This window comes from Canis lupus, chromosome 4, assembly GCF_003254725.2.
Source record: "Canis lupus dingo isolate Sandy chromosome 4, ASM325472v2, whole genome shotgun sequence".
In the NCBI taxonomy this organism is placed as follows: Eukaryota; Metazoa; Chordata; class Mammalia; order Carnivora; family Canidae; genus Canis; species Canis lupus.
In genome coordinates this window covers 24,761,196-24,784,458 of record NC_064246.1, presented here as the reverse complement: position 1 = coordinate 24,784,458, position 23,263 = coordinate 24,761,196, and the positions used below count along the sequence as shown (strand labels likewise).

General features: G+C 42.3%; 1 protein-coding gene across 4 annotated transcripts in view; it reads right to left on the bottom strand.

Annotated features, from left to right (window-relative positions):
- The window catches only part of VCL (vinculin), a 118,941-nt gene extending 113,371 nt beyond the window's left edge, over nucleotides 1-5,570 (bottom strand). For all 4 annotated transcript variants that reach the window (XM_035715309.2, XM_035715310.2, XM_025434866.3 and 1 more), the window contains exon 1: nucleotides 1,993-5,570. In XM_035715309.2, the coding sequence (XP_035571202.1) occupies nucleotides 1,993-2,160 (168 nt within the window). In that variant the 5' untranslated portion in view covers nucleotides 2,161-5,570. The remainder of the gene's footprint in view (nucleotides 1-1,992) is intronic.
- Nucleotides 5,571-23,263: the final 17,693 nt, after the last annotated feature.

Below are 23,263 nucleotides of genomic sequence, written 5' to 3'. Positions count from 1 at the left end.
GCCTCTTTGTGTCTCCCATGAATAAATAAGTAAAATCTTTAAAAAATACAAATACAAAGGCCTTGAGCTCCTCAGTTAAGTCTGAGATGGGAGTTGGACATCTTTATTACTAAGAAGCCCCACCAGTGATTCTGATACACACCTCAACGTGAGAACCACTGATTTATTACAATGCTCCCTACGCAACATTCAATTCTTATTAATTCATGCAATGACGCTCATAAATAACTTTTCTCTAAATAGCCTAACCAGATATCAACCCCTAGACTAAACTAGCTCTGTTCCAAGAGCAACATGTGGTTTTAAGATTTCATTTCCTGAAGTACTCCATGGAGGGACACTATTACCCTGTCTCTTTACATTGTTTCCTATTTGTTGAAAAATGGAGCCCTGGAATGCAGCCATGCTAGACAACACTACATAAGAATGTACTCTGGAGTCTTAGATTAAAATTAGTTATAAAAAGAACAAGAACAATGTAGAACTAGATATTCTGAATGAATACAGTGTTCCTACTGAATAGATACTTTCTTAATCTATACAGAAGGAAGAAGGGGAATTTGGTCAGTAGAGCCCCCCCCCCCCCCCCCCGCCCCCTGCCCATGTTCCTAATTATCAGTCTCTCCAACTGCCCCAGAAGGGCCCCCAAAGGCTGAGGAAGACTTTCAAGCAGCTAAGGTGCCCCTGGAGTGTATTTAGGGCTCTGATCAGATAAGTAACCCAAGCCCCACCCAGACCCACAGCTTGCCTCCCAACCTGCCAACTCCCCTGACAACACACTATTTACACGGCTCGCTGGGGGAGCAGCATGAACTTTTTCCAAAGTTGTCCCTCACAAGCAGCAGCGGTCTGAGTCACCCACCCAGAGTGGGAAAGAAAGTGTGATATTAGTCAGGGGAGTGTTAGGAGCCTGGTCACGGCGCCTCTTCTTCCACTTGGGGAGGGAGCTCCGCCTCCCCTAGGAACCACCTAAGTTATTAGTCACAGCTGTGCGCTCCAGGGGTCTGCAGGCCACTCAGCCACCCACGAAAGTTGTGGGCTGGGGAGGAGACGCCCCGTCCTTCTCTCCGGCAGGGGCCGCAGATCCCAGAGTCCACAGGCCTCTCCCAGCACTCCATCTTGCTTCCTGCCAGGAGGAGGGGCCGAGGAGGAGGGCCCCCGAGGCTGGAAAGGCCCCAGGGGGAGGACGCCGTTTGACAGCAGGTAAAGCCAGGTGGAAATCTCCACGGGAGGGCAGAAAAATGAAAGGCGGCTGGGTGAAACGAAAGAGGAAAGAGGGCTTAGGTCATGAATTATTGCATAAAGAAATATATAGAAATTAGCCGGGGGGCGGGGAGGGTGAGAGTGCCAGAGGTGTGAGCAGAAGTGGAAATGCCTAGGAAAGGGAGGAGGAGACTGGGAGACGAGTGGCCAGGAAGACAAGTGGACAAAAGAGCCAGACTCCGGAGCGCGGGGGAAGGGTGGTGCGTGCGGCGGGTCTCAGGGCGAGGGACCGAGGTATTAGAAAGGTGAACAACGCGGCTCAAAGAAGAATCCCTGGAAGGAAAGGCGGGGAATCCGTAGCAGAGCGCGCCAGCCTCTAGGCCAGACCCGGGAGGCCTAAACGGGTTCAGAGCAAGGCTGTCAACGTGAGGGGCGACGGCCGGCTGGGTGAAAGGGGCCATCAGACACCCTAACAACTCACATTTACTGAGCGCCTACCATGGGTCGTACGCTGCGCTGGGCACTTTACAAATACCACCTCGCTGAATCTTCACAATACACCCGCAAGGCAGGCATTATTACGACTGCCCCCATTTTACAGATTGAAGAAACTGAGGCACCCCGAAGCTTGGGGGCTCGCTCAAGGTCACAGAGCAGAGGAGTCGGGATTCGAACCCATGGCCACCTGGCTCCGGAGCCCACGCGCAAAGCCACAGGCAGCGAGCCGGCGAAGGGGAGCCACTGGGACGTCTCCTGACCCCGCTCCCACCCCAGGCCCAGCGCGCTCACCCGGACAAGGTTGCTGACGGCCGCCTGCACGGCGGCCACGGGCGCGGTGAGGTCAGGGATGGCTTTGCCGTCCACCTCGCCTTCCTCGTGCATGATCACCAGGTGCGAGATCTGCTGCGCCACCGGCTCCAAGATGCTCTCGATCGTGCGCGTATGAAACACCGGCATCGCGGCGGCGAGCGGGGCGGCGGACCGCGGGCTACAGAGAACTGGGAACGGCGGGGCCGGGGACCCGCGGGAAGACCGACTGCGAGCAGCAACTACGGAGTCCGGGCTTCCCTCGGCGTAACCAGCCCCGCGGGCGCCCCGCCCCCTCGCGTCGCCGCACCCAATGGCAGCACCGCTCAGACCCGGGCCGCCGCTTCTATTGGCCCCGCGTCGAGATGCTCCGCCCCCGCCCCCGCGCCGCCCAGACCCCGCCCCGCCCCCATTCCCAAGGGAGGGGCCTGGGATTGGGGCTGCGCCGCAGGGATTGCGACCGGATTCCGGAGCCCTAACGCGGGGCGCTCCTTATAAGGGCATGGTGGGAGCGGAGCGAGCGGTGGAGCCGGGGCCCCGCCCCCAGGAGCCGCCTCCCGCCCGGGCTCCGCAGAGCTCCGCCCCTCTGCAGAATCACCTCAGCGGGGCGGGGTCTCCTCACCTCCCAAGGCGCAGGAGTGTCCAGACCCCGGGTCTCCCCGCCCCCTCCTCAACTTTTCCCTCTGCACGACGCCCTCGGAATAATCTCTCCGCTTCCTCTCAGTAACACATGGAAGTGTTTGGGGTAGAACATTAGGACAACAGAAGTGCATAGAGAAGGATGAGTGTCCCATTCATTCGCACGCACCCCACCGGCTCCCTTCCTGGGGGATGGTCAGGGTCAGCAGCTCAGGGTGCAGCCTTCTAGGCTTGCCTAGTCGTTTTCTTGTTCGTAAGTGTCTTCTAAGTAAGTGGGATTAGACACTTCCTGGAATTTGATACTTCCCCCCTTAATTAAAACCCCCTGGTTCTCGTTCACCATTGATGGATATGGATCTACTTCATTCTTTGGTGACGGCTGCGTGGTATTCCGTTGCGTGAAATCAAACCATTTATATGACCGATTTCCTAGGAATGGGCATTCAGGTTGAGTTCTGGTTTTCAGAATTTAAAAAAAAAAAAAAACGTTTCTGCATGAACATCATTGTACTTGCCTCTGTATTGTGCACCTGTCTTTATCTAGGGCACCTAGGTATCTAGGATACCCAGAAAGCCCAAGTGAAAATGAGAAAGTATATACATTTTGCATTTTGATATGACCAAATTACTGATCCTTTCATGGCGCACTTTGTGTACAGCGTCTGGTGAATGTCTTCCTTATCTCAAATTCTCTTTTGCCCAAGCTTTCCCATGCCAAGGTAACACTTGCACTAATATGTCCAAGCTGAAGATCCTCAAGTCAAATGAAAATATTTCTCAAAGTCCCACATTTTGCAAGAGGCTAAACTATGGGTGTGTTGTCCCGTGCAACTTTTTTTTTTTTTTAAGATTTATTTAAGAGAGATGGAGACAGAGCAGTGGGGAGGGGCAGAGGAAAAAGAGTCTCCAGCAGACTCCTGATGATTAGGGGGCAAGGAGCCCCTAGGATCTCAACCCAGAGACCATGACCTGAGCTGAAATCAAGAATCTGATGCCACCCGGGCACCCCTGGCTTATTCAGTTTTTTAAATTATTTTTTGTCTGGTAATACAGATCCCCTGTTTCTGCTGTGCATGCTGCCAAATCCTGCACTTTTCCTTCTCATGATACCTTCACTTTCTTGTTACTGCTTCCATATCCTTACAGGCAGTGGAATTCATTATCTATTTTAAGCTCACATTTGTTTAGTACTCTATAAGTTCCAGGCACTGGAAAAACCCTTATTCAAATTCAGGTATATGCAGTGTACTTTTTTATTCTCCCCCATTTTACAGATGAAGAATCTGAACTCTGTAGTTTATCTAAAATTTCACAAAGGGTCAAGCTACCCAATTTGTGGGACCCAGTACAAAATGAAAATGTGGATCCCCTTGTTCAACGAGCGGGGAAAACTGCTGTTAAAGACACTAAAATGGGGCACCTGGGTGGCACAGTCGGTTAAGCATCCGATTTTTGGTTTCAGCTCAGGTTGTGATCACAGGGTTGTGAGATCAAGCTCTGCCTCGGGCTTGCACTCAGCGTAGTATCTGCTGGAGAGCCTCTCTCCTCCCTCTGCCCCTCCCCGCCTCTAAAATAAATAAGTAAATCATTTTTTTAAAAGATACTAAAATATAAGGTTTATTCCCTTCTTTGCAGCCTCTCTCTCAACTTGTAATGTTATTTTTTATTTATTATTTAATGTCACATTACCTGATCAGCGAGATACCTTTGATGTGAATACAGAACCCCCACAAGAACTTGGGGGCCCACGCAACCCACTGGCTGCCTGGAGCCCCTCCTGCCAGCTGCCAAACTGACATACTGTTCCCAGCTAAAGGCAAGCCAAGCCAGGCATTTCTCCTTCCCACAGGCCTTCCTTACAACCCACAGCAGATGCGTGACCACAAAAGGCTTCTTTCCCTCCACACTGAGGCTTGCTCAGTAACTGAATCAAGGGAGAGAAAGAGGCCCACTGCCCCTTAACAACCCCCAAACCTACGGTGGTACCGGGAGCTTGAGTTGGGAACAGCCACCACGATGCCTCACCCCTTGTCACTATGGAGAGCACACTCGGAACCCTGCCCAGGACAAAGCAGAACCCAGCTGGGATCACTGGACAGCAGTGGGGACAGGAAGGGGAGGCTACCGGAGTGGGGTTAGGGGACCAAGATGTTGGGGGAGCAGGCAGCCTAAAACCCATCTGAAGGAGATGGTGAGAGGCAGGACCATACAAAGCTGCAGCACCAAACCCCTGGTGCATGCTCCACGGTCCCATTGGACTTCTAAAATAAAAACTCGGAGATAAAATTGTTAAAAATCAAGACAGAGGGGATCCCTGGGTGGCTCAGCGGTTATGTGCCTGCCTTTGGCCCAGGGCATGATCCTGGAGTCCCAGGATTGAGTCCCACATCGGGCTCCTTGCATGGAGCCTGCTTCTCCCTCTGCTTCTCTCTCTCCCTGTGTCTCTCATGAATAAATAAATAAAATCTTAAAAAAAAAATCAAGACAGTGACTACAGAGCATTAGACCTCAAATGTGAAGCTCTTCGGAGAGCGGAGCTTGTGTGACTACACCGACTGGACATCCTGGCCTGTGATCCCGGCCCTAGTTCACAGCTGGTAACCCAAGTCTGACCACAATGGACTCTCAATTACTAAAGATTTCTCAGAAACCACCTTATCTCTCAGAAACCCTCTCATCAAAACAAATGAACTTTTTGTCCAGCCCACCACAGCTACCAAAGCTGTTTTCTCTGCTTATTATTTCACATTAATAATATTTGGGCAAAAAAAAAAAATAATAATAATAATATTTGGGCAATGGAATTATGTACAATCTTTTTTCTGTAATCTTTACTCTTTACTCTGCCTCCAGGTCGATGATTATATACCTTATGTGCAGTTTAACACATTCTTCTGTCCTGTGTATTTCCTGCAAATCAGCAGCAAGATTCAGAGGCTTAATCATGCACTAGTCTTCTCACTGAAATATATTGTTCTTACCTCCAGGCTAACCATATTAGCCTCCCTAAAATACCACATGGCACATCCAGGCCAGTGCTCCCCTCTATCCACATCCATGTCCGTGTCTGTCCCCCTCCTTGCGGACATCCGTGTGCACACATCCATGAGCACACATCTTCCTTCCACACATCCTCTAAAATCTTCCATGGCACCTTTTAATGAATGTTAACATCAATGCCCTCCACAGTCTGGGCTCAGACCAACCTCTCTGTCTTCTGCATCCCTGCCCAGATGCACAGGCAAGTGGGTTAAATAGCTCAAAGAGCACAAATTTGGACTGTGAACCGTATTTGGGATTGAACCATAATCCCAGCTTTACAATTTGATTGGGACAGAACTCTGGCAGATGGCTTTTCTTCTCTCTGCCTGAATTTCTTCCCTTGTAAGAAGTAAAATAATTCCACCCTTATAGAGCCGACAAGAGGGTTGGTAAATGAGTTTGTGCAAAGCACCTAGGAGATCCTTTGTGAAAGGGAGCTGCTATGGTTACTGGAGCAGTCACAGGAGATATAATCACAATCTCCAAAAATTACTGGTAGAGTTTCCCTTTGGAGCTTTTGCCTACATTTCTTTCCCAACTAGAAAGCTCTCTCTGCCTCTCTAATCTTGCCCACTGTGGTAGGGGAAATTCTAAGATGTCTGCCTAGATTTTCTATCCCTGGTATAATCCACAAGACTGCAAATGTAATGGATTTTACCTCCATGGTGCTATTATGGGTGACCTTAAAATAGGGGACATTATCCAGACAAGTCTGACCTAATCCCAGTAGCCCCTTTATATATATTTTTAAAGATTATTTATTTATTTATTCATTTATTCATGAGAGATGCAGAGAGAGAGAGCGAGAGAGAGGCAGAGGGGGAAGAAGGCTCCATGCAGGGAGCCCGACGTGGGACTCGATCCCAGGTCTCCAGGATCACACCCCGGACTGAAGGCAGCCCTAAACCACTGAGCCACCGGGGCTGCCCCCATCAGCCCCTTTAAAACAGAGTTTTCTTCAGCTGGTCACAGAAGAAGAAGAAGGTAAAAATTAGAACCACAAGAAGGATTTAACAAGCTGTCGCTGAATTAAAGATGCAGGAGGCCATATGTCAAAGAGTGCAGGCAGCGTCTAGGAGCTATGAGTGGACCCTGGCTGACAGCAGGGAAACGTGGACTTCAGCCTCACAGCTGCAAGGAACTAAATTCTTCCAACAAGAAGAATGATCCTGAAACAGATTTTCCCCCAGAACCCCCAGACAAGAGCTCAGTCCATCTGACATCTTGATTTCAGACTGTGATACTGAGCATTGAACCCAGCCACACCATGCAGGATGAACGCCTGACCTTTACAACTGCGAGATAATACATAAGGGCTGTGAGGCATTTGTTACATAGCAATAGAATACTAATGTGTCTACCTTCAAAGCCCACTTCTAGTCCTTTCTATATGACTCCCTGGCATAAACTATTTATACAAATCTTTCTTCCTTCATAACACTTTTCACAATTGCCCTTTTATCACATGACCAATTGTACATTTCTCTCCTATTATAGAGACTGCTAGATGTCCCCGATATTTGTTCTGTTCTTTCTCCACAGGAATAGAACCCCAGATTTATAGCTGAGCATTTAGCCACACTATTCCAAACTGACACATGGCAAGTTACAAAGCTTTGGTTTTCTCATCTCTGAAACAGGAATAATAATCTTTTCAGTCTTTTTTTAACACAAAGGGCTTAGCTCATAGTCAGCACAAGAAAAGCATTAACCAAGGTCAATTCACAGCCAGCACTGGACTAAGAACCATCATGAAACTGAGTCACAGAAAATGTAGTGAAGCCCATGTGGTCATGTACCAACCAAGAAGAGATCACCATGGGCCTAAGGATACGAAAGAGTTTATGGGACAGTGGAACTAAATCTGGCTTCAAAGGAAGAATATTTGGTTAAGCAGTCAAGAGGCAAATATTCTAGAATAAGGCCTGGAGGTGGGAGCATGTTCTGGGACAGTGGTTAAAGTACAATAGTCTACCCTTACTCATGGAGAATACATTCCAAGACTCCCAGTGGATGCCTGAAACTGCAGATAGTATCGAACTCTACCTATTTACACTGTTTTTTCCTACACATACATACCTATGATAAGATTTAATTTATAAATTAGGCACAGTAAGAGATTAACAATAATAACTAATAATAAAATAGAACAATTAGGGGATCCCTGGCTCAGCAGTTTGGTGCCTGCCTTTGGTCCAGGGCATGATCCTGGAGTCCCAGGATCGAGTCCCGCATCGGGCTTCGTGCATGGAGCCTGCTTCTCCCTCTGCCTGTGTCTCTGCCTCTCTGTCTCTCTCTACCATGAATAAATAAATAAAATCTTTAAAAATTCTTTAAAAATAGAACAATTATAACAACATACTGCAATAAAAGTTTATAAATGTGGTCTTTCTCTCAAAACATCTTACTGTACAATATTTGCCTTTCCTCTTGTGATGCTGGTTGATGATCAGATGCCTAGGTGATGGGTCAAACGAGGTGAATGACAGGCACTGTGATGAAGCGCAGAGGACTCTCAAACTTCTGCCATTTTCAGAAGGAAGACCAGCTGCTTCAGGGCCACAGTTGATTATGGATAACCGAAACCCTGAAAGTGAGACTTTGGATGATAGGGATGACTGTCATCGGATGAAAGTGAATGTTCACACAGCTCAAAGGTAGGATCAAAAAGGTAAATTTCCACAAGACTATGACCTACAGAGGTTAAGGACTGTATGACTTTTTCTCGTGGTTGCAGCCAGCTTAGCATCGCTCTGCTGTATAATTAGCCTCAGGCCACTAATGATAGGGAACCTTGTAAGATAAGTAAAAATTTAGCATTTCTCAGTTAAAAGTAATTGAGGAATAGTTTTTGATGGTGGGAATTATTTTACACAGTGCCCCATGGCATGGGAAATTTCAGATTGTTCTCGGTCCACAGCAGTTTTCTGAGATAGGTGGAAAACAAGAAGTACAGCTCTCTTTTATTACACAGACTGGGAAATTGAGACACAGTAGCAACTGTCAGTACAAATACAGTTTGTGGAAATTTGAATCAAGGAAGGAGGTGAACATAAAATCTGAGTCTTCTGTATATGGTTGTATTTATTTGTTTAGTTTCTGTTCTCTCCTCCTGATTCATTTTTGGACTGCTCTACCTAAATCGTGTGCCTAAGAATTGGCTTTAGCTTCTCAATACTTTCTAGTAGACTTCCCACCCACATGAGTAAATCTATAACTTACACACAAACACAAACACACACACACGCTGCATCCCTCAGGTCGCACAGATGTACCATCTCTGCTCAGACCATCTCACCATCCTCTTCCCCACACTGTCCCCACATCAGAACCACACAACAGCTTAATTAGTACTTCTGCCTTTTCTTCCCTAAATGCTACATGAACACCAAATCCTGCCCTCCACCCCCACCCAAAACCACAACCACTTCCCCCATCACTTTGAAGACAACATGGAGGGCTCCCCGGGTGGCTCAGCAGTTTAGCACCACCTTCGGACCAGGGTGTGATCCTGGAGACCTGGGATCCAGTCCCACGTCAGGCTCCCTGCTTGGAGCCTGCTTCTCCCTCTGCCTGTGTCTTTGACTCTCTCTCTCTCTCTCTCTGTGTCTCTCATGAATAATGAATAAAGAAAAAAAAGGAAAAGAACGTGGATTTTCTCTTCTTTTCTTTTTTACCACCTATTTCATTGAGGTGTGATTAACAAAACTTAATATACACATATACACACACATATATAAGTGTACGACATAAGATTTTGATACAATATGCACTGTGAAATGATTACCACAATCAAGCTATTTCACACAATCATCATCTCATGTAGTTACATTTTTCCTGTGTGTGAGAATACTTAAGATCTACTTTCTTAGAAAATGTCAAGTATACAATAAATTATTACTAACTATAGTCACCAGGCTGTGACCGGTCTCTAGAACTTATTCACCTTATAACCTAGAGTTTGTACCCTTTGACAAACATCTCCCCATTTCTCTCACTTCCCCCACACACACCCTGGCATTCAGTCTTATTTCTTTTCTTTTTCTTTTTGTTTAAGTTTTAAAATTTGAGTGTAGTTGACACATAATGTCACATTTGTTTCAGGTATACAACACAGTGACTCACAAGTTTATACATTATGCTATGCTCACCGCAAGTATAGCTACCATCTGCCACCATACCACATCATTACAATATCAATGACTATATTCCTTATACGTTCCTTTTATTCCCACACCCCTTCTACTCTGTTTCTGAGTTCAACTTATTTAGATTCTACATATCGTGTAGTATTTTATCTTTGTGTAGTATTTTATCCTTATCTTTCACTCAGCATCATGTTCTCTAAGTTCATCCATGTTGTCACAAATGAAAGAATTTATTTCTTTGTTAAAGGTGAATAATATTCCACTATTTACATATGCCATGTTTTCTTTTCTCTTTGACAAGCACTTAAATTGTTCCGTGTTTTGACTATTGTGAATAATGCTGCAATGAACGTGAGAGTACAGACATCTCTTCAAGAACTACATTTTATTTCTTTTATATAAATACCCAGAAGTGGGATTGCATTTTCTAAAGAAGACATCCAAGCAGCCAACAGGTATATAAAAATGTGCTCAACATCACTAAAAATCAGGGAAATGCAAATCAAAACCACATTGAGATATCACTTGACATCTGTTAGGATGGCTATTATCAAAAAATCAAAAAATAGTAAGTGCTGGCGAGGATGTGGAGAAAAGTGAATCCTTATTCACTGTTGGGAATGTAAATTGGTACAGGCATTATGGAAAACAGAAGTGAGGTTCCTCAAAAATAGAACTACCTTATGATCCTACTCTTCTCCCTTTTGACCAATTTTTTAAAAATTCAATGTGGATTTAAATCACTTTCAGCTTCACACTTTTTCCATGTTCTCATTTTTTTTATTGCACCTTAACCTTCTGCATTGTGTGAGAAAGCTACAAAGAAGGCTATTAAAAATTATGTAAAACTTCAACTCCCAGAGATAACTACTAATAACATTTTAATATATTCCCTTTCAGCCTTTTTTCTGCTCATATATATTTTTATGTGTGTGTTCATTTTTTTCTCATACAAATTTTTACTGAGATAATTTACACACCATAAAATTCACCCTTTTAAAGTATAATGTTCAACTTTTATTCCTGCTATTTTCACCTCAACATTATTATATCAAGAACATATGCGCATGACATTGAATATTCTTCAAAACTTGATTTTTGTGGTTAGCTTATAGCCATATTACATTTAAAGTGTGCAAGAATCATAGTTCATTTAAAAATCTTCTTGGTGGACATTTAGGTTGCCTCCAACTTTTCATTATTGTAAATAATGCTTGGAAAGATAGCCTTGAGTTTTTATTTTTATAGGCATTGAATTATCATTTTAATACATTTATTATTTATGAGAGGGATAAACACCATTGGCTGCCTCCCCAATAGGCATCTCTCTCTCCCTCATCCTTAGCTTATAGAATCTCACAGTTTGGAGAGGTATATTAATTATCTATTGTTGTCTATATATTACACCAAAATAATAATCCTTTGCTCTCTCTCACATTTTCTGTACCTTAAGAATTTGAAAGTGGCTTGGCTGGGAGGTTCTAGCTCAGAGTCTCTCTGGTTGCAGACAGCAGGAGTCATCTCCAAAGCTCCTTCAGTCACAAGTTAGATACCTGGACTGGAAAGTCGAGGAGAGCTGGAGGCTTAAGTGGTAGAGCCTTTCAAGAATCTCTTTCCATTTGTACATAGTCCCCCCTCACCACTATCTCACAAGCATGCCAACTGCAGGGTAGCCAGACTTCTTATACAGGACTCAGTACTATAAAAGCACATCTCTCAAGAGATCAAGAGGTAGGCAGAAGCTCTATCACCTTTTTAACCTAGTCTTGCAAGTCACTAATAGCATTTCCCACCTGAGTCATGCACAGGCCTAGCCAGATTTCAGCAAGGGAACATAGAGAAATATCAATGTGACATTTAAGGAGAACATTTGGGAAATCTAACCTGCCAGAAGAGGCAAACATGCTCAGAAAAGGTGGAACTCTACCCAAACCTAAGGGGTGAACCATGATTTGTCTGAACCAAGTATGCCAATCCCACTCTTTGTTATTAGTGCAAAAGACTCTGCTAGCTGCCCACTCAAAATTTATTTTCCCTTCCTCCTGTCAGAACCCAGCTAAACACGCTAATTTACCCTGGCTCTTGCAGCTGGGACAGCCAAGTGATAAAATCTGCCTTAATGAAACTAAGATAAGAGATCCAGGAAACCCTTTCATTTTCCTCTTGTAAGTCCTTTTCCCTTTCTGATGCATAAGAATACAGTTCCAGAGATAGTGCTTGAAGGCATGGGCCAATCAATACTGTCTATCTACTTGCTTATAGTGATTGGTTCAGGAATGAGCATTTGGTCCAATTTGGTCCAATATGAAAAAGAGTGACTCCCAGGGATAGGACCTCCCAAAGACAAGCTTTCTTTTTCCCTCAAAGCATAACGTGAAAATAGGAAGCATCTGCAATCATTTTGCTTTCATGAGGGGAAAGTTTGAAGTTCTGAAGAATACCATAGGAGCTTGAATTTGAAGGCAACAGCAAGAAGTGAGAGCGAGAGACAGAGAGAGAAATCTGTCTGCAGTGAAATTTTTAATCTGGACTCAATCCTCACCTAAAGCCAGACTGACCTCAGGATTTCTCAGTTACTGATAGTATTAGTCAGGGCTTTCTTGAGAAACAGAGCCAAGAGGAACCAAAGAGACTTATTATAAAGAATTGGCTCATGCCATTACAGAAGAGGGCAAGTCCCAAGAGCTGCAGGGTGACTGGCAATCTGGAGACCCAGGAGAGCAATGTTTTAGTTCTAGTCTAAGTGTGAAGGCCTGAGAACCAGGAGAGGTGATGGTGTAATTCCTGTCAAAGGCCAACAGGCTCAAGACCCAGAAAAATCCATGTTTCAGTTTCAGTCTGGAGCCAGGAAACAAACTAATGTCCCAGTTGGAAAATAGTCAGGAAATAATGAATTCTCTCTTACTTGGGGGAGGATTACCCTTTTTGTTTCATTCAGGCCTTCAGTTGTTTGGAAAAAATCCACTCATGTTAGAGAAGGCAATCTGCTTACTCAGTCTACCAATTTTTTTTTTTAAGATTTTTATTTTTCTTGTAGTCTCTACACCCAACGTGGGGCTTGAACTCATGACTCCACAATCAAGAGTTGCATGCTCCACAGACTGAGCCAGCCAGGCACCCTCAGTCTACCAATTTAAATATTAATCTCATCCAAGAACACTCATCACAGAAAACACCCAGAATAATGTTTGATCAAATATCGGGGCACCCCATGGCACAAGCTAGCTGACACAAAACTAATCAGCACATTGAGCAAATTAATTCCTCGTGTGGTTTAAGCCAGTTTGATTTGGATTTTCTTTCCCTTGCAACCAAAAAAGACTAAATTGATAGCCTTGATACTAAACTGATACAAGGAACCTACTGTGTGCTAGACTGTGCCAGGTGCACCAAAACGGTGAATAAGACAGAGCTTCCAGTCTAGCAGCATGTGTAGGAAGACTATTGCTTTTTTTTTTTTTTTTTTTTTTTAATTTCCTTAAGTAATCTCTACCTCCAATGTAGGGCTCAAATTCACAACCCTGAGATCAAGAGTTGCACCTTCCATTGACTGGCCCAAACAGGGGTCCCAAGACCATCGCTGCTTCTTCTTCTTCTTTTTTTTTTTTAATGATATTGAAGTTTAACATTCAGATGACCCACAAGTTGGTTGACATCTTGACTGCAACCTCATGAGAGACCCCAACCCAGAGCCACCCTGATAAGCTGCTCCTAAGTCCTTGACCCACAGACATTTATGTGAGATAATAAACATTTTTGTTGCATTAAAATTTCAGGTAATGTTTTACCTAAGAATGGATATGTAATATACCCCTTCCCCAGACATATTCACTAATCTGACTCCTTTCATCATCATAGGTTAGCTTTGTCTGTTCTTGAAATTTATATAAATGAATTCATACTATATGTACTCTTTTGTTCTTGGTTTCTTCCACTCACCATATATCTGTGAGAATCATCATATGCTTACATCTAGCATAGTCTGTTTTTTTGTTATTGTTGTGTAAATATACCAAAATGTATCCTTTCTACTGCTGGTGGACATTTGTTTTCCTTTTTCACATTTTGACATGTAAATAAAACTTCTATGAACATTCATATAAGTCTTTTGGTTGGATACATATATACTCATTTTTCTTAGAAGCCATTATTAAAATGTAATATTCCTTGCTTCTAACTTTCCCATACTACTGCCCACTCTGATATTTTATTTGTTAGCGTGTCCTACCATTCTTTTGAAAATGACTTAAAACTCAATCTCACCTTTTAAACATTTCCAAACAGCCTTTAATTTGCAAATTTTAACTACGTATAATGGCAAAGGAATAACCAGAGGACACTGTACTGTTTTCTTAGCTGTGTGGAGAATCAGTTCTAGCTCCCTCATTCCCATGGGTTTTTAAAATCTATCAAATGGAACTTTCCATCCTAGATTTTTATGTACATAGAACTTCTTTCAGCAATGTTTTTGCAGATCCCAGAATTATGCTAGTGAGTAAAACTACTACATAACAAAATTGATGAACAGCTCATTTTTGCATATGCCAGCAGCAGTTCTCAAATGTTTTCATCTCAGGACCTCTATACACTTCTAAAAATTATCGAGGTCCCCAAAGATCTTTTGTTTATGTGATTATATTTATCAGTCTTTACTGCTTTAGGGGCGCCTGGGTGGCTCAGTCAGTTAAGTGTCTGCCCTCAGCTCAGGTCATGATATCAAGATCCTGGATTGAGCCCCACATTGGGCTCCCTGCAGTTGGGAGCCTGCTTCTCCCTCTCCCTCTGCCTGACGCTCCCCTTGCTTGGGCTCTCTCTCTCTGTCAAATAAATTTATAAAATCTTAAATATATATTTATATTTATATGTATATTTATATTTACTGCTTTAAAGTAATTGATGAGGAGTGCCTGAGTGGCTCAGTCAGTTAAGCAGCTGCCTTTGGCCCAGGTCGTGATCCCGGGGTCCTGGGATCTAGCCCCGCATGGGGCTCCCTGCTTGATGGGCAGCCTGTTTCTCCCTTTCCACTGCTTGTGCTTTCTCTCTCTCTCAAATAAGTAAATAAAATCTTTTTTAAAAATTGATGAATATGTATTAATTCATTTTTTAAAATAATGATAAATCCATCATGTGTTAACATAAATACCATATGTTTGTGAAAAATAATGTGGACCCCCCCCCCCGAAAAGGTTTCAGAGACTCAAAGCAGTCCCTGGACTACACTTTGAGAACCACTGGTCTGTGCAATGAGTTCTTTGCCCCTATTGTATCATTTTGTAGCAATCATCTTTTATTTTGACTTTCCAATATCACATCTTTATTTGGTGACAAAACCCTTCTTTCCAAAAGAGAATCTATTCAAGATGGTTCAGATGAATCTGACCACATCACTTTTCTCATTCAGTGATAAGTATGTGTGATCCATGATTGGCTAGAGGTTCTTGGGAACTCTCATGCTGAGCTATTAGGAAATTATTTCTCTCTCAATCTCTCTCTGCCTCTGTCTCTCTCTCCTGTCTTCCCTCTCTACCCCCCAGGTTGCAAATCATGGCCTAATAACAGCTGTCTTCCCCATTAAGTAGAGAGCCTTCTAAGAGATGGAAAGATTCCATCCCTGACAACATAATTTGAATTATTGGAGCAAGCAAGCCAGGATTGCAAAATCTCTCCTCCCTTTTCTCAGTTGTGTTAGCCAGTTTGCTTAAGTTAGGTCTTTGTCACTGGCAAGTGAAGAAACACTGGTTAATATACATTGATAACATTTGTACATCACTTAAAATCTTCAACATTTAAAAGCAACACGAACATTTCAGGTGTTGTGGTAAGGCAACAGGCAAATTGTTTAGGGGCATGAAGTCTCCCAGACATTTAGGTCAGTAGTTCTAAATATTGGTTGCACCTCAGCAACAACCAAGGGAGCTTTTTCAAAATAGAAACTTTAAACCCTGCCCAGTTGGTCTGTGCTAAAGCTAAAGAATATGTATCATTAGTAAGATCCGTTGGTGATTCTGACAAAATCAGACTGAGCTCTAGCATTTGAAAACACTAATCTAGGAAGCTGTTCACTCTATCTATAAGAACAATATTTACTACAGTGTGAATTTCTATTTTCTTCTTTATAGAAGAAAACTTCTTTGGCTGGTACAAGAACGCCATGATTTTCAGAAATTCATTTAAGAGAAATTTTGAAATTTACAAATTTAGTGAAATGTTCATCCGAGGTATAGCACCCATGTACTCCTATCACCTCTCAGTCAAGATCATTTAGAAGTTCCTCATAGATTTTGAATACTAACCCTTTGTCTGATAAAACATTTGCGAAAATCTTCTTCCATTCTGTAGGTTGTATTTTAGTTTGATCAATTGTTTCCTTTGCTGTGCAAAAGCTTTTTATCTTGATGAAGTCCCAATAGTTCATTTTTGCCTTTGTTTCCCTTGCCTTTGGAGACATGTCTAGCCAGAAGTTGTTGCAGCTGAGGTCAAAGAGGTTGCTGTCTGTGTTCTCTTTCAGGATTTTGATGGATTCCTGTCTCACATTTAGGTCCTCCATCCATTTGAGTTTACTTTTGTGTATGGTGTAAGAAAATGGTCCAGTTTCATTCTTCTGAATATAGCTGTTCAATTTTTGCAACACCATTTGTTGAAGAGACTGTCTTTTTCTTTTCTTTTTTTTTTTTTTTTTGAAATATTTTATTTATTTATTTATTCATGAGAGACACAGAGAGAAAGAGAGAGGCAAAGACACAGGCAGAGGATGAAGCCGGCTCCATGCAGGGAGCCTGACGTGGGACTCGATCCTGAGACTCCAGGATCACGCCCTGGGCCGAAGGCAGGCGCTAATCCACTGAGCCACCCAGGGATCCCCTGAGACTGTCTTTTGTCCAGTGGATATCCCTTCCTGCTTTGTCGAAAATTAGTTGACCATAGAGTTGAGGGTCCATTTTTAGGTTCTCTATTCTGTTCCATGGATCTATGTGTCTGTTCTTGTGTCAGTACCATGCTGTTTTGATGGTTACAGCTTCATAATATAGCTATAAAGAACTTATCAAACTCAACATTCAAAGAACAAATAATCCAGTCAAGAAGTGGGCAGAAGACATGAACAGACATTTCTTCAAAGACATACAAATGTGGCCAATAGACACATGAAAAAATGTTCCATATCACCCAGCCTCAGGGAAATACAAACGAAACCACAATGAGATACCACCTCACCAGTCAGATATAGCTAAAATTACCAAGTTAGGAAACGACAGATGTTGGTAAGGATGTAGAGAAAGGGGAACCCTCTTACACTGTTGGTGAGAATGCTAGCTGGTGCAGTCACTCTGGAAAACACTATGGAGAAAAAGAAAAAAAAAACACTATGGAGGTTCCTCAAAAAGTTGAAAATAGAGCTACCTATGACCCAGCAATTGCACTACTGGGTTTTTACCTCAAAGATACAAATGTAGTGATCCGAAGGGGCACATGCACCCCAATATTTATGGCAACAATGTCCACAATAGGCAAACTATGGAAAGAGTCCAGATTCCATCAACAGATGAATGGATAAAGAAGATGTGATATACGTATCACCTCTTTATATATGTATAAATATATATAAATATAAAACATATATATTATATAATGGAATACTACTCAGCCATTAAAAAAACGAAATCTTGCCATTTGCAACAACATGATGGAACTAGAGCCTATTATGCTAAGTGACATAAATCACCCAGAGAAAGACAATTATCATATGATCTCACGCATATGTAGAATTTAAGAAACAAAACAGAGGATCATAGAGGAAGAGAAGAAAACATAAAACAAGATGAAATCAGAGAGGGAGACAAACCATAAAAGACTCTTAATCATAGGAAACAAACTGAGGGTTGCTGGAGGAGGGGGATGGGATAACTGGGTGATAGGCATTTAGGAGGGCATGTGATGTAATGAGGGCTGGATGTTATATAAGACTGATGAATCACTGACCTCTACCTCTGAAACCGATAATACAGTATATGTTAATTAATTGAATTTAAATACAATTTTTTTGAAATTAAAAAAAAAGAATGCTTTAGCTGTGAATAGCAGACTGGCGTAAATGAATAGGAAGTTAATTTCCAAATTTGACTATGATAGAGTAACAGGGACCAGATTTACCCTCTTGCCTAAAAACTATATATATATAAAAAAAAAGACAAAATATTTGAAACAATCATTTTCAAACATTGGACAATAGGCAGTCCATGGTATTGATCCCTGAAAGAAGGGAAATGAGGGGTACAAGCTTTACAATTGCCCTGGCTCAATGCAGGGAAGGAGAACCCAGAGTCCCCGGTACCCCTGAGTAGAGGAGGTTTTGCACAGAGTACAGGCAGGTCAAGGTGAGTCAGAACTTCAACAAAAAAGCCATATTTTGCAAATAGAAGAATATCCCACAGAATCCAAGGGTAAGATGTGCAGCCAAGTCTCATAAGAGACCGGACAAAAGGGATCAGGGATTAGTCAAGTACAATAGCAGCTATCTTTTATTTCTGTGTCTTCTTCAGGAGCGACTTGTTTTCCTGGGCACCTGCTTCATTCTCCATTCTCCTCCCTCTATAGTCTGAATTTCTTTACTTTTTCATCCACAGTCTGGAAAATGACTGTCCAAACTCTCTTTGTTCTCCCTTCATTTTCTGTTACGTGCATTTCCCCTCATTACTTGCATATTCAATAGCGTCTTGATTTGCTTTTCAGAGGACCAGAACTAACAAATTAGCATCAGTACATTCTGGCTTATTCAGTCTTAAAAACAATCATGTGGGGGTGCCTGAGTTAAGCGTCTGACTTCAGCTCAGGTCATGATCTCAGTGTCCTGGGATCAAGCTCAGTATCCCAGCTCAGCGAGGAGTCTGCTTGTACCTCTGCCCTTTCCCCTGCTCATGCTCTCTCTCTCTCAAATAAATAAATGAAATCTTTAAAAAAATAAAATAAAATAACGATCATGTGAAATATGGCTATCATTATGAACAGTCAATCCTCCAACATGAGATGAAGTTCATACCTGTGGTCCCTTCTGCAGTCCTTTCCCTCATTAAAAAAAAAAAAAAAAAAAAAAGACAAAAACAAACAAACCCAGGAGGTGGGGCAGCCCGGGTGGCTCAGCGGTTTAGCGCCGCCCTCAGCCCAGAGCGTGATCCTGGGGAAGGGGATCGAATCCCATGTCGGGCTTCCTGCATGGAGCCTGCTTCCCCCTCTGCCTGTGTCTCTGCCTCTCTCTCTCTCATGAATAAATAAATAAATAAAATCTTAAAAAAAAAAAGCAGGAAAAACATCTTACACTACTCTCCAAGAATGCGTAATAATTATAGGTATAGGGCAGCCTAAATTAATAGAATGAGACCTTCATCTTCAAGGTCGCCTAAATTCATAGAATGGGACCTTCATCTTCAAGGTCACTAAAGAGACACCTAATTTACGTGATCAAATATGTAATTTCTTGATTGAAAAAAATCACTGTATTTTAGTTTGTTTATTCAGTTTTTCCTCCTAAGAGCAAAGGATGAATATATTGTATTTACTTGCATAATTAAAGTCATAGCTTTTCCAGAAGAGAGGGCAGTCAACTTTCAATACATATCCAAATCTTCACTTATTAGGAAGAAGGGCTAATATAACTTTTAAGTTATATTATAACTTTTAAGTAATAGTTTTTATTTGACTTTAAAAATGTCAAGTTCCAGTTTCTGTCATGGCAATCCATTGCAAATGGATTCATTTCATTTAGTTCTAAAAACAATAATGTTTTACATTCATCTACATTTTACAGAAGAGGAAACTACATGTCAGAGAAATTAGGAAATTTACCCAAGGTTGCTTCACTGAGTCTTGGAGACAGAAATTAAACTGACTTCCTTCCAGCAGTAATTTTGTTCTTTTTGTTGCTTTTTGAGATGCCACTGAAAATCTAGTTGCTAAACTCTTTGTTAATAATTATATATGGATTTTTAAGCAAACTTGCTTGTCCTTTTTGTTATTTTTTTTTTCTTGAGAAAGAGAGAAAGAGCTCAGGGGGGAGGTGAAGAGAGAGAATCTCAAGCAGGCTCCGAGCATGAAGCCCCACATGGGGCTCAATCTCATGACCCTGAGATCATGATCTGAACCAAAGTCAAGACATTTAACCAACAGAGGCATTCAGGTGTCCCTGTCCCTTTTGCTATTTAAGAAAGTGTGAACTGTGAACTGCTTTGTCAAAAAGTTGAATATACATAGATATTTGCTATATGTTGCTCAAGTTTCTGACACAGGGGGAGGGAAAAGGCTTTCCTTTTCTCTTCCCCTTTCTCTTCACTGGGGCTGAGCTTTCCACTGGTATCTAGTAAGAGTGGAGTTTGGTATGTCCAGGGTTAGGAAAACAAATAAATATAGATTTCTCACTATCGGAGAAAAGTGTTACAACTATGGCAAGTGGCTCAAGTGGTTGAGTGTCTGCCTTTGGCTCAGGGCATGATCCCAGGGTACTGGGATCAAGTCCCACATCGGGCTTTCCATGGGGAGCCTACTTCTCCCTCTGCCTATGTCTCTGTCTCTCTCTGTGTCTTAATCTCTATGTCTCTCACAAATAAAGAAATAAAATCTTAAAAAAAAAAAAGAATTGGAGATATCAGTATTACGACCTGATTAGATAGACAGACAAATGTAACTGTGTATATGTGTGTGTTTCTGTTCACTAGAAAGTCTAGAAGCAAGGACATTCTAATAACAATGAGCATGTTTAGATCTTGGTTTCTAGATAACATTATCCACTAAAAGGAACCAGTTCTCCTTGCTAAAATGGCCGACTCTAGGAGAAGTATAAGATATATGTATTTAGAACATTTTATGACACTAGAAAGTAAAAAAAAAGTTTGAAAAATGATAGAGACATGTCCCTAAGACATAGCAATCAGCTTGAGGGGGCTCCCGCTGGTCAAGTCTGGGACAAAATGAGTATCAAAATAAATAATAACAATAACAGATTTTAATCCTATGAGTAAAAGAGAAATCCTGAGCCCGTACTGTCATTAATAGGAGAGTAAGGAAAGTTCTATCCTACTTAATAAATCTAGGGAGAATGATAAGTCTAGAAAATTCTCATCTCATAATCATCAGAATAATAATTTATTCAGGTTAGAATCATTAATCAATGCTAAAACTGGTGAAAATTTGATAAGAAACAAGACATTCAAATGATCTCAAAGATCTTTGCTACAAATTAATCATTAATTATGTTACAATAGAGAACCTGGCAGACAATATCTTAGCTAAGTAATTAAAGTTGATATCACCATTAATGGAACAAATTGATACCATGTACCTCCTCATATGATCCCCAGAGACTAGCACAGCATTACTTCTGTGAGATTCCTATCGAAATGCCTAAATTATAAAGAAACAGCAGACAAGTTCCCATAATTGAGAAACATTCTCAAAAGTAATTGGTTTGGACTGTCCAAAACTATCAAGATCAAGATCATGAAAGATAACTAAGAAACTGAGAAACTTCCAGATTGAAGAACACTAAAGAAACACAACAACTAAATGCAACATGTGATTCTAAAATCAAATCCTGGAATGAATGAATGAATGAATGAATGAATGAATGAATGAATGAATATAAATAAATAAAATCAAACCCTGGACCCATAAGGGACATTACTGAGACCATGGGTAAGATTTGTATGGGGTATATAGATTAGATGATATTACTGGATCAATTTAATTTCCTGATTTTGATTGTTGTATTGAATCCTTTCACTCAAGAAATACAAACTGAAATATTAAAGGGTAATGGGGCATTGTGCCTACAACTTATTCTCAAACGATTAAGAAATAATAGTAAGTGGGGGCAGCCTGGGTGGCTCAGCAGTTTAGTGCCGCCTTCAGCCCAGGGCATGATCCTGGAGGTTGGGGATCGAGTCCCACATCGGGCTCCCTGCATGGAGCCTGCTTCTCCCTCTGCCTGTGTCTCTGCCTCTCTCTCTGTGTCTCTCATGAATAAATAAGTAAAATCTTAAAAAAAAAAAAAAAAGAATAGTAAGTGGAGGATCAAGATGGGGGGTTTCTGTGTACTATTTTGCCACCTTTTTGGTAAATTTGAAATTATTTATAAAAAAAAAGTTTTTGAAATGAAAAACTATGGCAGCTTCTTCCCCCCAAAGAGCTCTAAGAACAGCAAACACTTGTGGGATTAAAAGACTGGAGGAATACAAAACAAAAATTTTCATTTCAATCATTCATGGCTACATAATAAAAACACTCCAAAATTCAGTGGCTTTATTGTATTCTCTGTCATGATTCTGTGGATTGACCAGCCTCAGTTGGGAGTTCTCCTCCATGTGAGGTCAGATGAAGCCCCTGTCATTTGGGCCTCCACTAGGCTGGATCATCCAAGATGGCACACTCCCATGTCTGGAACTTCGCTGAGGGTGGTTAGAAGGAGGGAGAGGGCATATATGGGCTGCTGGGAAAGCTGGGCCTCCTTCTCCATGCAGTCTCAAGGTCTCTCCTTTTCTACCTGGCCTCCCCCGAGTCACTTCTCCATGTGATGTCTTTGGGGCCATCCGATTGGGCAGAGGCCACCAGCGGGTGGTAACAGAATTCACCCGAGGCAGAACAAACGAGATGGAAGTTTATCGAATACACTGTAAGGGGAACAGCGGGCAGAAGGAGCAAAGGAGAGACTGCCAGGAGACTGGTTGGGGGGTGCTGCAGTTAAGAGGGAAGGTGAGGAGGGATAAGAACTATGCAATTTTCTTTTTTTGATACCTGTGTCCAGGTGTAAGTAACCCATTGGTCAGCTTGGGTTTATGGATATTTTGAGGTGGGTCACCTAATGGGCCTGTTTATATTCAGCTTGGGGGATCACTCTGGGCCCTTCTACCGCACTCAGGTTTCCATTGTTTAAGTTGGTTGCCTAAAAGTGGCCTCTACAATCTCTCCTGCAGTAAAGCCAGACTTTCTACATGGCACTTTAGGACTCTCTTCAAAAGTGTAAAAACAGGGCCGCCTGAATGGCTCAGTGGTTGGGTGTCTGCCCTCAGGTGGTGATCCTGGGGTCCTGGGATCTGTCCCCTTGGGGCTTCCTGGAGGAGCCTGCTTCTCCCTCTGCATATGGCTCTGCCTCTCTCTGTGTCTCTCATGAATGAATGAATGAATGAATGAATAAATAAATAAATAAATTTTTAAAAATGTAAAAACAGGACCCCTGGATGACTCCGTTGGTTAAGCATGGGACTTTTTTTTTTTTTTTTTTAAAGCATGGGACTCTTGATCTCAGCTCAGGTCTTGATCTCAGGGTGGTGAGATCAACGCCCCCCCAATGCTGGGCTTCCTCTCCCTCTGCCCTTTACCTCCTCACACTGCCTCCTCTGACACACACAGCAGGAGTGCTCTCTCCCCTCTTTCTAAAAAAA